At 43.5% G+C, this 11,812-nt stretch overlaps 1 protein-coding gene across 1 annotated transcript in view; it reads left to right on the top strand.

Moving 5' to 3' along the window:
* Nucleotides 1-4,262: 4,262 nt before the first annotated feature.
* The window catches only part of PRMT8 (protein arginine methyltransferase 8), a 74,255-nt gene continuing 66,705 nt past the window's right edge, over nt 4,263-11,812 (top strand). Inside the window, exon 1 of the mRNA XM_056341394.1 lies at nt 4,263-4,909. Within this exon, the coding sequence (XP_056197369.1) occupies nt 4,835-4,909 (75 nt within the window). The 5' untranslated portion in view covers nt 4,263-4,834. The remainder of the gene's footprint in view (nt 4,910-11,812) is intronic.

Genomic DNA, 11,812 nt, shown 5'->3' with positions numbered 1-11,812 from the left:
TCATTACATCTTCTTCTCCAAAAAATTATTTTTCGGAGAAAGTTTTTATCAGAAGAAAAAGATGTTCTCCAGTGCATGGATGTCCTTAGCTTTATTTTTAGCAGATCCCATATTTCACTGATGTTATCCTCAGGCATAGAGGTGCAATTGGAGGGAAAAAACAAACAAACAAACAAACAAACAAAAAAAACCCCACAACAAAAAAAGCCTTTCCTTGATGTATAAAGCACAAAGAAAGGTTAGGCTTTTTTATGTGGAGGGGCACTTTTTTTGCTAATGTTGAATCTGAACTTCCCAAGCCACAACTTGCAGCTGTTGGCCTTTTTCATATCATCTGACTGTATCAAGAGGAGTTTGGTTCATCTTAGTTACAATCCTTAAAGCTAGTCATAAGCCACTACTGGATGCATGCTGACCTCTCCTTCACTAAATGCAACAAGCCCAACTCTCCCCAGAGGTTAGTGCCCTAAGAGACCACCGTAGTAGTCTTTCACTGAACCATCTCCAACGTACCCAGCTCCCTCTTGAAACAGGGGATCTAGCACTGGACACAGAATCAGAGATGCAGTCTCACCAGTGCCAAGTAGAAAGAGAATCACACTTCCCTCGCTCTACTGGCCACTTTCCATTTAATGTAGATAATTATACAGTTTGCCTTTTATGCAGTGAGAAAGCATGATGAGTCATATTCAACCTAGCTCCACCCCCACCTTGTAACCCCAGACGCTTTCCATCGGGGCTGCTACACAGTTTCTCAGTCTGTATCGATGCACAGGATTATCTCACCTCAAATGCAGACATTTGGATTTCATCCAAGCTAATGACAAAGCTGGCAATAAGTCTGAATCTTCTGAGGTCCAGCACAGTATTATTGCCACACTCAGCAAGGAGCAAAGCAGCCTCGACCACAGCTGCTATTATTGGAAACCTGAAGTCACAAATGCTTCCCTTTCCATTTTCTCCACAGCACCACCCCACTCAATTTCTAATACTTTGTGACCTTCACATTTACTTACACATGCTATCTTTAAATCCAGAAGATGCTTTTGACATCTCCTGGCTTTGTTACAAATGCACTTTTACTATCATGACATTTTCTTCATAACAGTACTTTTTTTTTTTTGTTGAGGTCTAACAAAACAGGGGCTCAGAAATACGTTCTCGCACTCAGTTCCAATGGCCAACTGTCACTCTTAGATAACCATAGATGTCAGCAGGATTTGTATTCACAGACCTGAAGGCAAAGTTTGTCCCCTCTCAAAGCTCATATTCTGAAAGTTTAGTGTACCTGTGAATTTCAGTATCAACAGCAACTTGCACTGAGGCCCATATTCAAGCTGATGGACCGGACACGTGTCCGTGTGTGCACACAGGTAACTGTGTGTGTAAACATGCTGCTTTCAGCCTCTTAACTGATATTGCTAATTAATTCTTGTAAGAGATAACTTCTGCTCATGACTGGTTAAAAAAAGACCTGAAGGACAAATACTTTTCCATTTGGAATAAAACAGATTAGAGCAAACGGTGTGTATTTTCAAAGCAGTTTCCTCAACCACATATAGAACATAAAAGTGTGAGGACACCATCCAGCTGGCAGATTTCCAAAGAAGTTTAGGTCCAAAACATTCATCCTTATGCTAGAAAACCATGAGACTAAAAGGTTTTCCTGGTATCTGTAAAGCATCAGCACTGTGTTCAAGGATGAGCAGTCAGGTATCATCTATGTTGATAAAGAGGTGGAGGAGGACAAGAATAGGTGCCAGGACAAGTCATGCAGTATCTGAAGCAGGAGAAGGAAGGCTATATTAAATCTCTGCCTGCCAGTTTTGCCAGTTGCTGAGTGCTTTTGAAAATCCAATGCCTCATTTAGCTGACTAAAGAGTGATTGAGCTGCACCAGAAATACAGACCCAGCTGTCAGAGAAAACTGGAAAATATGTCCTGGAGTAGTTTTGAAAAATCTAATTCTTTTTTCTCCATATAGAACACTGGTTAAGTTTAAAATATTTAATTAGTCTAAGTTTAGCTGTGTGTATTACCTGAAAATAGAGAAGACACACTAAAACTATGTGGGTTAGCCCAAATGCATGCTGACTAAAACTTCATGCACTCACTAACCACCCGATATTCGTGACATAGCAGAGAAAAACATCGTGACAAAGATTGCAGAGACATTACGTTCTTATTTGCAGATTTTTTTCCTTATCCCTCCACCTAGAAATCGAAGTACTTAATGAGAAAGAGTTCCACAGCCCAAGACTGTGAGGTTATCTTTGGAATACTCTAAAATAGCTTCTATCAGCAATGGCTATAGGGTTTTTCATGTTTGAAGGGTTTTAAGACCTTCAAGAGCTCTGTGAATGTCCCAAAGAAAAAAGGGAATGCCCTGCTCCCGCTTCTGTCGTTATCTGAGCCTCATTCCTAGAAGGTGTGAAATAAAACTTTACTTTATAAACAAAGGAGGTGTGGATGATTTTTGAAAAAATTAGCAGTGGTGTGGAGCCAATGAAAGAACTTGAGGTGTTAGAATAAATGTGAGCTGAAAGGAGTAGCAGGAAATCAGAGGCTTGTGAAAAACTGAATGATCAAATGGCTCTGCAAAGTATCTCACGGAGGTCCAGTCTCGAGCTATATGGCATGTGTGTCCGTAACATACTCTCACATTCTGAAACGTTTCCACAGGGTACCATCATGGCACACATGGCATACTCTCACATTTCGGCACACCACACACCTTCTGATTCCCTGGGTTGCTTACTTCTATGTGATTGATTGCAGACCCCTGAAATGTATTGCATACCTGTCTGTATCTGAACACAAATTTGTGAGAGTCATTCAAGTAAAAAGAATAAATTTGCTTATTTAATGTTCTTGGTCCCACCTCCTCATCCCTGTGGGGTAGAATAATTTTGCTCTCTGCTCTTTAATTCACATTCTGTATCTCCATTCCATCAACCTCAGGGATAATTCAGGCTCCCATGTGCCCAGGCACCTCCTGTTGTTTGGGCAGTAGTTCATGGTATGTCAGTATTCCAGAGGTCAGCTGAGGATAAACTCTAATTAAAAGGCATTAAAATAGGCTGCAGGGGACAAAAATTCAAACCCCCAGATATATCATAATCTGTTACTGATGTCTCATCTGAGCTGGCTATGTGCTTAAAATATGCATCGAAAGTAATCTTTCAAACCTCTTCTTCAGGTCTCCATTGGCACCCCCAGAGGAAATTATTTCAAACTCTTCAGAGAGCAACAATCCTGTTCTGGTCCTTGAAATCCTTCGAGCAACACACCCACACACCCCAGCATTATTTTCTCACCTCCTCCATATAAAAACAAAACAGAAACGTGAGAACAGTGGGCTGGAAATGGAGCTGCGGAAAGTGAAGTTGGAAGGATTAATTATGTAATACGCCCCCTCTCCTGCCCTTACCCACAGCAACACGAGTGAGGTAAACCTAATCCTCCCAGCTGACAACTCAGAGCTAGAAAATGCCCGGAGGAGTGAAAGCAAGATAAATGTGTGGGGAAGGTGGCAATGCTCTCCCACAGAGGAAGATATCACTAAGAAAAGGCTAAAAAGAAGTTCAAAACACCTTTAGCTCCTTCCCTCCCCAGCCAGACCTCTCCCTCTGACCTTCCCCCCCCACCCCTCACCCCCTTTTTCATCAGGACTTGCATCAGCATTGGGACCGTATTGCTACAGTTCACGGCTCTCTGACGAAGTGTGGATCCTGCTGAAAATCTTCAAGCGAAACAGAAGCTGGGAGCACACACACGTGAAGATACCTTAAGAAAGCAGGTTTGCTACTTAACTCGGAGGAAAGAAGCTGGAGCAGACTTCTTCAGTTGCTCTCTAAGAGCCTTGTCGAGAGTCCTTGCAAAGACAAGTGTTGCTGATTCAAAAGAAGAGGAGGGATGGGGAAGAAAAAAAAATTGTGCATGTCTGTGTGAGAGGGAGACAACTTGTGTGTGTGTACGTGTGAATGCATGCTTGTGTGTGAGAGGGTGTAGGCGAAGGGTGGGGGGAGCTAGATATAGTGTTTTTTTCTGTGAAAGACATGCGAATGCAGTTCCCAGAGAAGGGCACCAAGCTCTGCCTAAGAGCAGAAGGGGTAGGGAGAGGAGAGGAGAGGGGAGGGGAGGGGAAAGGGGAAAGGAAAGGAGAGGGAAGGGAAGGGGAAAGGGAAGGGAAGGGGGAGGGAGGAAGGAGGAGGAGGAGGAGGAGAAGGAGGGATTGCTGTTTCAGAAGACATTCATAGAAAAAGGGTGGCAAATTGTGTGATCGTCTTTAAAGGAAGTTTCCTGGGACCTAGAGAGAAAGCAAGAAGCCCAAAGAAGGAAAATAAAGGGCTATGATTTCCTTGTCCTGTTGCTTTGTCTCTGGCTCCCTCTGCCTCTGGAAGAGTAGCCACAGGACACAAAGATGCCCAGCTGGTCACTGCACGCCCAAGTTCAGTTTAGCCGGTGCTTCTCTCCTGTTTAGCCTGACTGCTTTCTCTGAAGGGGAGGACTCACAGCCCGACAGCCTTCTAGTTTAACGTGAAGAGTGTGTGCCGCCTCTCTCTGCCCATCCCAAGAGCTCGCTGGAGGTGGAGGAGAGGGGAGAAAGAGGACTTGAAAGTGCCCGAGGAGCTCCGATGCTAAGAGGAGACAAACATTCCCGTGGACGACGCAGAAAGGACAAAGCTGACTGATTTCTTGCTGCTTTCCCCAATTCCCCCCCCCGCCCCCCTTCTTTTTCCTCTTTATCCTTTGGCGTACGCCAGTGTTTGGTGATCTTTGAAAACACAAAACAAACCACCAACCCCCAAGCCCCAACCCCTTGGCTAGCTCTTATGGGAATGAAACACTCCTCCCGCTGCCTGCTCCTGAGGAGGAAAATGGCGGAGAACGCTGCCGACAGCACCGAGGTAAGGATGCGAGGCAGAGCCCGGTGGCCGCGCTCCCCCAGCCCCCGGCCCCGAGCCCCCAGCAGAAGCAGCAGGAAGTGCCAGGAAAACTTCCCCGGACCCCCGGCCGGCCCCTGCCGCCGCTGCCGCCGGGGTTTCCTGCATGCGCCCCCCCGCCCGCCGCCCCCCGGGCGGAGAACTTCGCGCCCCACCGAACCCTCCCGGCGCCCCGGCTGTTTCCCGGAAGCCGCCGCTTTCCGCCGGCTGCCCGAGCAGCGGAGCGGGCTGGGCCGGGGCGAGGCTCCGTGCGGGGGCCGGGGCGCGGGGCCGGGGGCCGCAGGAGGAGGGGGCGGGCGGCGGCCGGGAAGGGGCCGGGCGCGGCGGGCGGCGGGCGGAGGCGGCGGGCACCGGGGGTCCCTGGCCGGCAGCACCTTGGCCAGCTCCGGGCGTCGCGCCGGGCCCAGCCGCGGGGCCGGGGCCGGCGGTCGGGGGACGCCGGGGTCTCCGTGTCTCTCCGGTGTAAACCTGCCCGAGGAGGGGGCGGAGGGCAGGAGGAGCATCCCGCCCTGTGCCCGGCTGGCCTGAGCCGAGCCGAGAATAGCTTTGCATTGCCTGCGGGCCGAACGGGTACCCTGCGAGCTCTCACGCTTTCTGCAAGAAAACCCACCCCGCACCCCCCTCCCCGTTACCTTCGGTTTCCTCAACACTGGGGTTGAGCAGCCCTTGTTTACTTGAATAGGGCTGTCTTGACCTCACTGACACTTCTCAAGGGATACAGCAGTGTGCGAAGTCTCAGATCTGGGAAAGCAAAACGATGCAGGATGCAGTCCCAGCTTCTCTGGCAGCATGTGAGAAGGAGACAGGCAAAAAGTGTGAGTGTGCGCCAAACTCCCCGTTTCTATTAATACCCTGTGCCTAGCGCTCTGGCTGAACGCTTAGCACATGGTTAAGCGACATGCAGCACAGCCATGTACAGACCCCAAGGGCAAAGCACCTCGACCAACTTCAACAGCTTTGCCCTTACGTTCACGGGCGGCACCGACCCTCCTGCCCAGTTGCCCTGTGGAGGTAATAAAGAAAAAAAGCACTGCTTCAGTGTGAGTGAGCACATGATTGTTCCCCTCTTTATTCTTTCAATGTCTCTGCCAAACGTCTCCTCCTTTCAAATAGTCCTCCCAGCAGGTGTCCTGCTCCCTCATGACTTCCTTATTTCTCTTCCTAATAGTGCTCTCTCTGCTTGACCTTCATAAATGTATCTGCTTTGCCATGCGAGGTGAAGAGCAGAATTTTCTTAAATGAATGTCTTGTAAGGAACATCCCTGCTACTGCATTACAACCCCATAAAGTGCTGTTTATAGAAGAGGCATCTATAAATAGCAAGAAGTCTGGCTGCACATCTGTAAACTGTCATAGTACTGACAGCACATATTGCATTAAAAGTCCCAGGATCCTGGGCAGTATTGCAAGGAGAAATGTAAAAGCACAGCCAGTTCATTTCAAACCAGTTTTTCAACTGGAATTTAGACAGGGAAAATAGATGAGAGGAGCTCTTAAAATATTCCTTTTCTATTTCAATTCACTATTAGTACATTTTTGTTGTTTAACCACCTTTGCCTTTCTGCTTGTGCAGTGCTGCACACAACTGCAATGTCATTTTATGGAGAAGGCTTTCTTAACAACGACAGTTTCATTCCAGTGCTGCATACAGGCTAGCAGAGTGTTGAAATGCTATGCTTCCTCTCCTCAGAGTATCCATCAGTGACAGATTTGTGAAATGAGAGTGAAAATATTGCAGATTAGGCATATCCTGCTGTGCTTTTACCTCAAGAAAATTGGAACAGACACATTCATAACACCTGCCAAGATATTTTCTATTTTATTAATTTTCATATTTGTGATGTTAAGATCTGTTCTGTACTGAGAGAAGTAGTCTGCATACATGCAGACTTACAAGTGCACCAAGCAAAATATGCCAAGACCTTTGAAGCCCTTCTACTCGTCAAGCATCTATATTTGGCAAAGTCATAGGATACCAGTTTGACCTTCAAACCTGTATTTCTCTAACTTTCTCCTGAAGTTTGGAAATGTTCTGTGACAAAAGGAATACAGCACAAAGTGTCACACTTTTGGACTTATCACAGTGTCAGAGAAAATCAGGAATTGGTATAAATTTGCTTCATTTGAAACGAATGGGGTACCAGTAACACACATGATTTGATACTAAATTTCTGAAGTACTTTGATGCCATGATGATAGGCATGATGTGAAATATTTCAGCTATAATGAGAGACGAAGAGTTAAATTTAACCATTTAACCATTTAACAAATGGTCAAAATGCCCCATTTTCAAAGCGTTCCAGAAACCTGGTTCTTACACAGATTTATTTGAGCCAGTTACTTATATTACAGTTTCATAGTATTTTTTTTTTTTAATCTGCCACAGCTAAGAGCATTAATTAAACTTTCGGTCAAATATGGCAAGTACACTGTTTTATAGAACAGTAGTAGGGTGTTAAAAAAATACTTTAAGACAAAGAACATGGGCACTGTATGAAAAACTTTTTATTCCCTCTGATGACCATAGCGCTAGCTCATTAGTCTGAAGAGTTTAAAGAAATAATGACAACAAATACAAACAAGAGAAAACCAAATCTACAATGAGACAATACTCACTGTTACTTCAAACAAGAATACAAGACAGTAGAAAAGCAATAGCTTACTAGTAATTACTTTCCAGTCAAGGAAGACACCTTGTTTTACCAGGAAACTTACAGAAGTGTGCTCGCATGGTACCAGATTGTACAGATATTTATATTGCCAGTATCCCCATAGCCTTATATCTTGAGACAAAATATAATTAAGTGAGTAGAAGCGTTGACACAGATGTTGTTGGATCTTGGATCAGGGTCAGAATAGTTCTGTAATTTTATTGTACTGATAACAGCCTGATACCAGTCTGTCTGCCAGAGTTTAAGTGGAACCAGTGGGTTTTTTGTATGTGTTCATAGCAGTCTGAGGGTATACAGTGCTTTGTATAAAAATAAAAGTCAAGGGAAATAAAACAGTAAGTCTTTTCTATTTAGAGCCTCACTGGAGGCCATAGGGTTCCCACAAACAGGAAGATTGCTAGAATGGTTTCAGACCCTTGTTTGGAGTGCACAGGGGAAAACAAATAAAAAAGATTCAGAAAATCTTTATTCCCCTTGGCCATCCCATGAACTTTAAAAGAAGTTCCATGGGAACAAAAGCTGTGGAATCTCTCCTCGAGATATAAAAATGAACCTCTGTATCTTTAGTCATGAAAGAAGACTTGCCTAAATAAAACAGGACTGTCTGCATAGATAACAGATCTGGAAGTGAGTTCTCTGCACATAATTAAAGACACTCAGACAGAAAATTAAGTTAAAGTGTTCTTTGTAGAACATATGCATGAAGATTCTGTAAAATTAATAGTGCTGACCTGCTGTAAATTTTGGTTTCTGTGTCTTTTTATTTTAAATATATTAAGTGGAAGCCATATTAATAGTAGGACTGATATCAGAGATGGGAAGGAAATTGAAAGAAGTGAGATTTCAGAAGTGTGCCTGAATATAGCTCATGAACCTATGCCAGGTGAAGAAAACAGAATCACAGAATCATAGCTTAGTTTGGGTTGGAAGGAACCTTTAAAAGCCATTTAGTCCACCCCCCCTGCAATGAGCAGAGACATCTTCAACTAGATCAGGTTGCTCAGAGCCCCGTCCAACCTGACCTTGAATGTTTCCAGGGATGAGGCATCTGTTATCACCTCTTTGGGCAACATGTTCCAGTGTTTCACTGCCCTCATTGTAAAAAAAATTCTTCCTTATATCTAGTCTAAATCTACCCTCTTTTAGCTTAAAACCATTACTCCTTGTCCTATCACAACAAGCCTGCCTAGAAAGTTTGTCCCCATCTTTCTCCTAAGACCCCCTTAAGTACTGAAAAGCTACAATAAGCACAAAGTGCTGCAATAGCACAAAGTGCCAGGGTTTATGTGCATACCCAACAGAGACATACATCTACACCTAACAGATTTCTCACTGACTGAAACAATTCTAGAACCTAAAACTGGCTGGTTTTGTACAATGCATACAATGTTCATAAAAGGCAATCCTTATACTCAAGACTGTGCAGCGTCTGTAGAAAGAAAAGATGTTTGTTTCATGGCTAAGAATAGAGAGATCAGTAATTTATTAATTGTAGCAAAATCGAATCCTCACTGAATGTCCTATTACACAAAGCTTGGATTTTGATTAGAAAAAAAATTCTTTTGATGATTTCGGGTAACAGGCATAATAGGCATGCTTCCTCATACAGATGAATATAATTGGCACAGTATCATGAGATCCAGGTCTGTGAAAGTAACAGGTCTGTTATCAGAAGTGGGGAGATTGCCATGTCCTATCTGCATGAAATCCAGCCATACCACTACTTAAGGGAGAAGAGATTATAAATTCTATTGAAATCATGAGCTCCTGTTTGTGATTCATGAGTAGGAAGAGATGTTTCTCTTTAATAAGTTATCAAAGTACAAATGAACAGAAGCAGAGCAAGAGTGTGCGTAACACAGAACGGTGGACTGGATTTATTCAGTAAACATAAGTTTTGTTCCTGGCTATTACACTGGATCTTCTTGGAGATATAATTTAATCCCTCTGAGCTTTCCCATTCATACTGTTGAATTCTGTGATGTATTGGTGAAAGGTGCGGTAGAAGATTATTATTTGGTGGTGCTAAATTGCTCAGAACCTCAGAACACTATTTATGAATTAATGGGTGGGTGATGTTTACCCAAGAGACAAATAGCGCTGCTATGTGATGTGCTTCTTAGGCTTAACTGAAATCACAGGAGGTCTGGCCTGGTGTCAGATAGCTAGCTGAAGAAGCAGCTTATGACATACCTTTCAGCCTTACTGATTGATGTGTCACATGCCCATGTCACATAACTTTGAACAGGAAAAATTGTGATAGCTGGTGTGTGCAAGTAGTACAGGTGAGCTATAGAGATCAGAGCAGTGGCCCATGCTCTAGGTGCTTGGCACTGCTGACAAGGCAGTCAGAAAGCTGTCCCGTCATCTCACTGAAAAATCTTTCATTGTGGGTGTATCAGACCCCCAAGGGCTATAAAGGCACCTCTCAGTTAAAGCAGGGAGTATTCCCCTTCACCACATTTTGATCCTGCACAGTGCTCCCGTTCGGACTAAATACTTAGGCTAGTAACAAGGCAGTTCTAATATAGTCATGGGGGCTTTTTTGGTTTCTAGCCAATTTAGGAGTGGGAGAGCAGAAATATGGCTCTGAGCCATCTTCTCCTACCAATTTCAACTGTGCAGAACATTAATTTATCTCAGCTGAAGATCTCGGTGTAGTTAAATGCATTCAATTCCTTTTTTAAATTTAATACTAAAAATTCAAGACATTGACCATAATATTTTGGCCCCATTGAAGAAATAACTTTTGGTTGGCATTAATAATATAAATAGGATCAAACCCCATTTATGCTTAGATAAAGAATAACAGCAATATCTCAAAGCAGAGTCTTAAGATAATGATACCTTAACATTATCCTCTGGCAGTGTAGGGTTGTTCTAATGAACAACATTTTAGTGTCAAGAAAACTGGTATTTTTCTGAAAGGGTATGTTTCTTCCTGCTGACATCATGGGCCAGATCATATTGTGTCATCGTGGCAATGCTAAAAGAAAGGTTCCTTACTAGTGAGCACTTCACATAGAAGTTGCTGTAGTGACTTTTTTCCAGCCACAGTCTGTGAAAAGCAGTGAAGTCCTCAGAGGGGAGTGCAAGAAATTGTGTAGATGAGCACCTTTGTAATTGTTCTACTTCCACGCCAAACATGAGCTTGGAAGGACTGACTCACATGCCTTCCAGAGCTTCACCCTCAGCCTGATTCCAAAAGATGAAGGCTTGTGCCCTTACTGGTACAGGCAGAGCAGAGAAATACTTGAAGTTAAAAAAGTATTGAACCTAATCTTTCAAAATAATTTTGCCTCAACCTTTCTGACTGCAACAAAATTCAGTCCATTGACAGATGAAGTGATGAACAGCTAAAGGGGGTGAATGATGAAACTGGTTGCTCCTGTCTCTAATTCCACAGAGAATCCTGCTGCCCTGCTGTCTTGCTCGCTAGCTTTAATGCCAGCTCTATTTTGATCTAGAGTTTAGGATAAAATGGGATTGTCCTTTCCATAATTTTCTTTCTTCTTTGGGAATAACCTCTAAACAACAGAAACAAGAAGCACTCATCTCAAGGAAGGAAAGAGGAGATTGCCCGCTAAGTGGATGAGTTAATGGCCATAAAGGTGTCTTCACCATGCCAGCTTGGAGCAATTGCTGACTAGTCACAGCCTACCTGGCTCACTCCTGTGTTCCCGAACAAGTACTGACTGGCTCCATGGAGTCTCTTGGCATACTAATGCTTTCAAAGCTGTTGCATGGGAGCTGAGACAACTTTCTCCCTTCACAGTGACTGTGAGAGGATGGGCACTATCTCATTCTTAGTATTTCAGTTTTAAACTGACATTTAAGAGCTGTAGAAAGATGAAGGATGATGGCTTTATTAATTTCTTATAAGACAGGTTTTTCAGGTCCCAGTTGTGAAAAACCTATCTCAAAAAAATCCAAATTTTAAAAGGTATCTAATATTTTGTCTTTTTCAATCTGTATATTTCTAAAAATAGAAACTAAATTTGAAAATCCAGAGTAGAAAATCTTTATCTTCATTTTAGTTCATCAACAATTTTGAGATTTAGAAAACAGAATTGGAAATAAGACAGACTTAGTTGAAGAAGCACTCACTGCCAAGTTTTCTTTTCTGAAAACTCTGTTAGGTGAAGAAACTAAAGATAATTTTGCTTTGTATTTTGAGTGTGAAATGTTAGGTGAC

The sequence above is a fragment of the Falco biarmicus genome, chromosome 5, assembly GCF_023638135.1.
Source record: "Falco biarmicus isolate bFalBia1 chromosome 5, bFalBia1.pri, whole genome shotgun sequence".
NCBI classification, from domain to species: domain Eukaryota; kingdom Metazoa; phylum Chordata; class Aves; order Falconiformes; family Falconidae; genus Falco; species Falco biarmicus.
The sequence above is the reverse complement of the archived record's forward strand: the minus strand, read 5'-3'. Positions and strand labels throughout refer to the sequence as shown.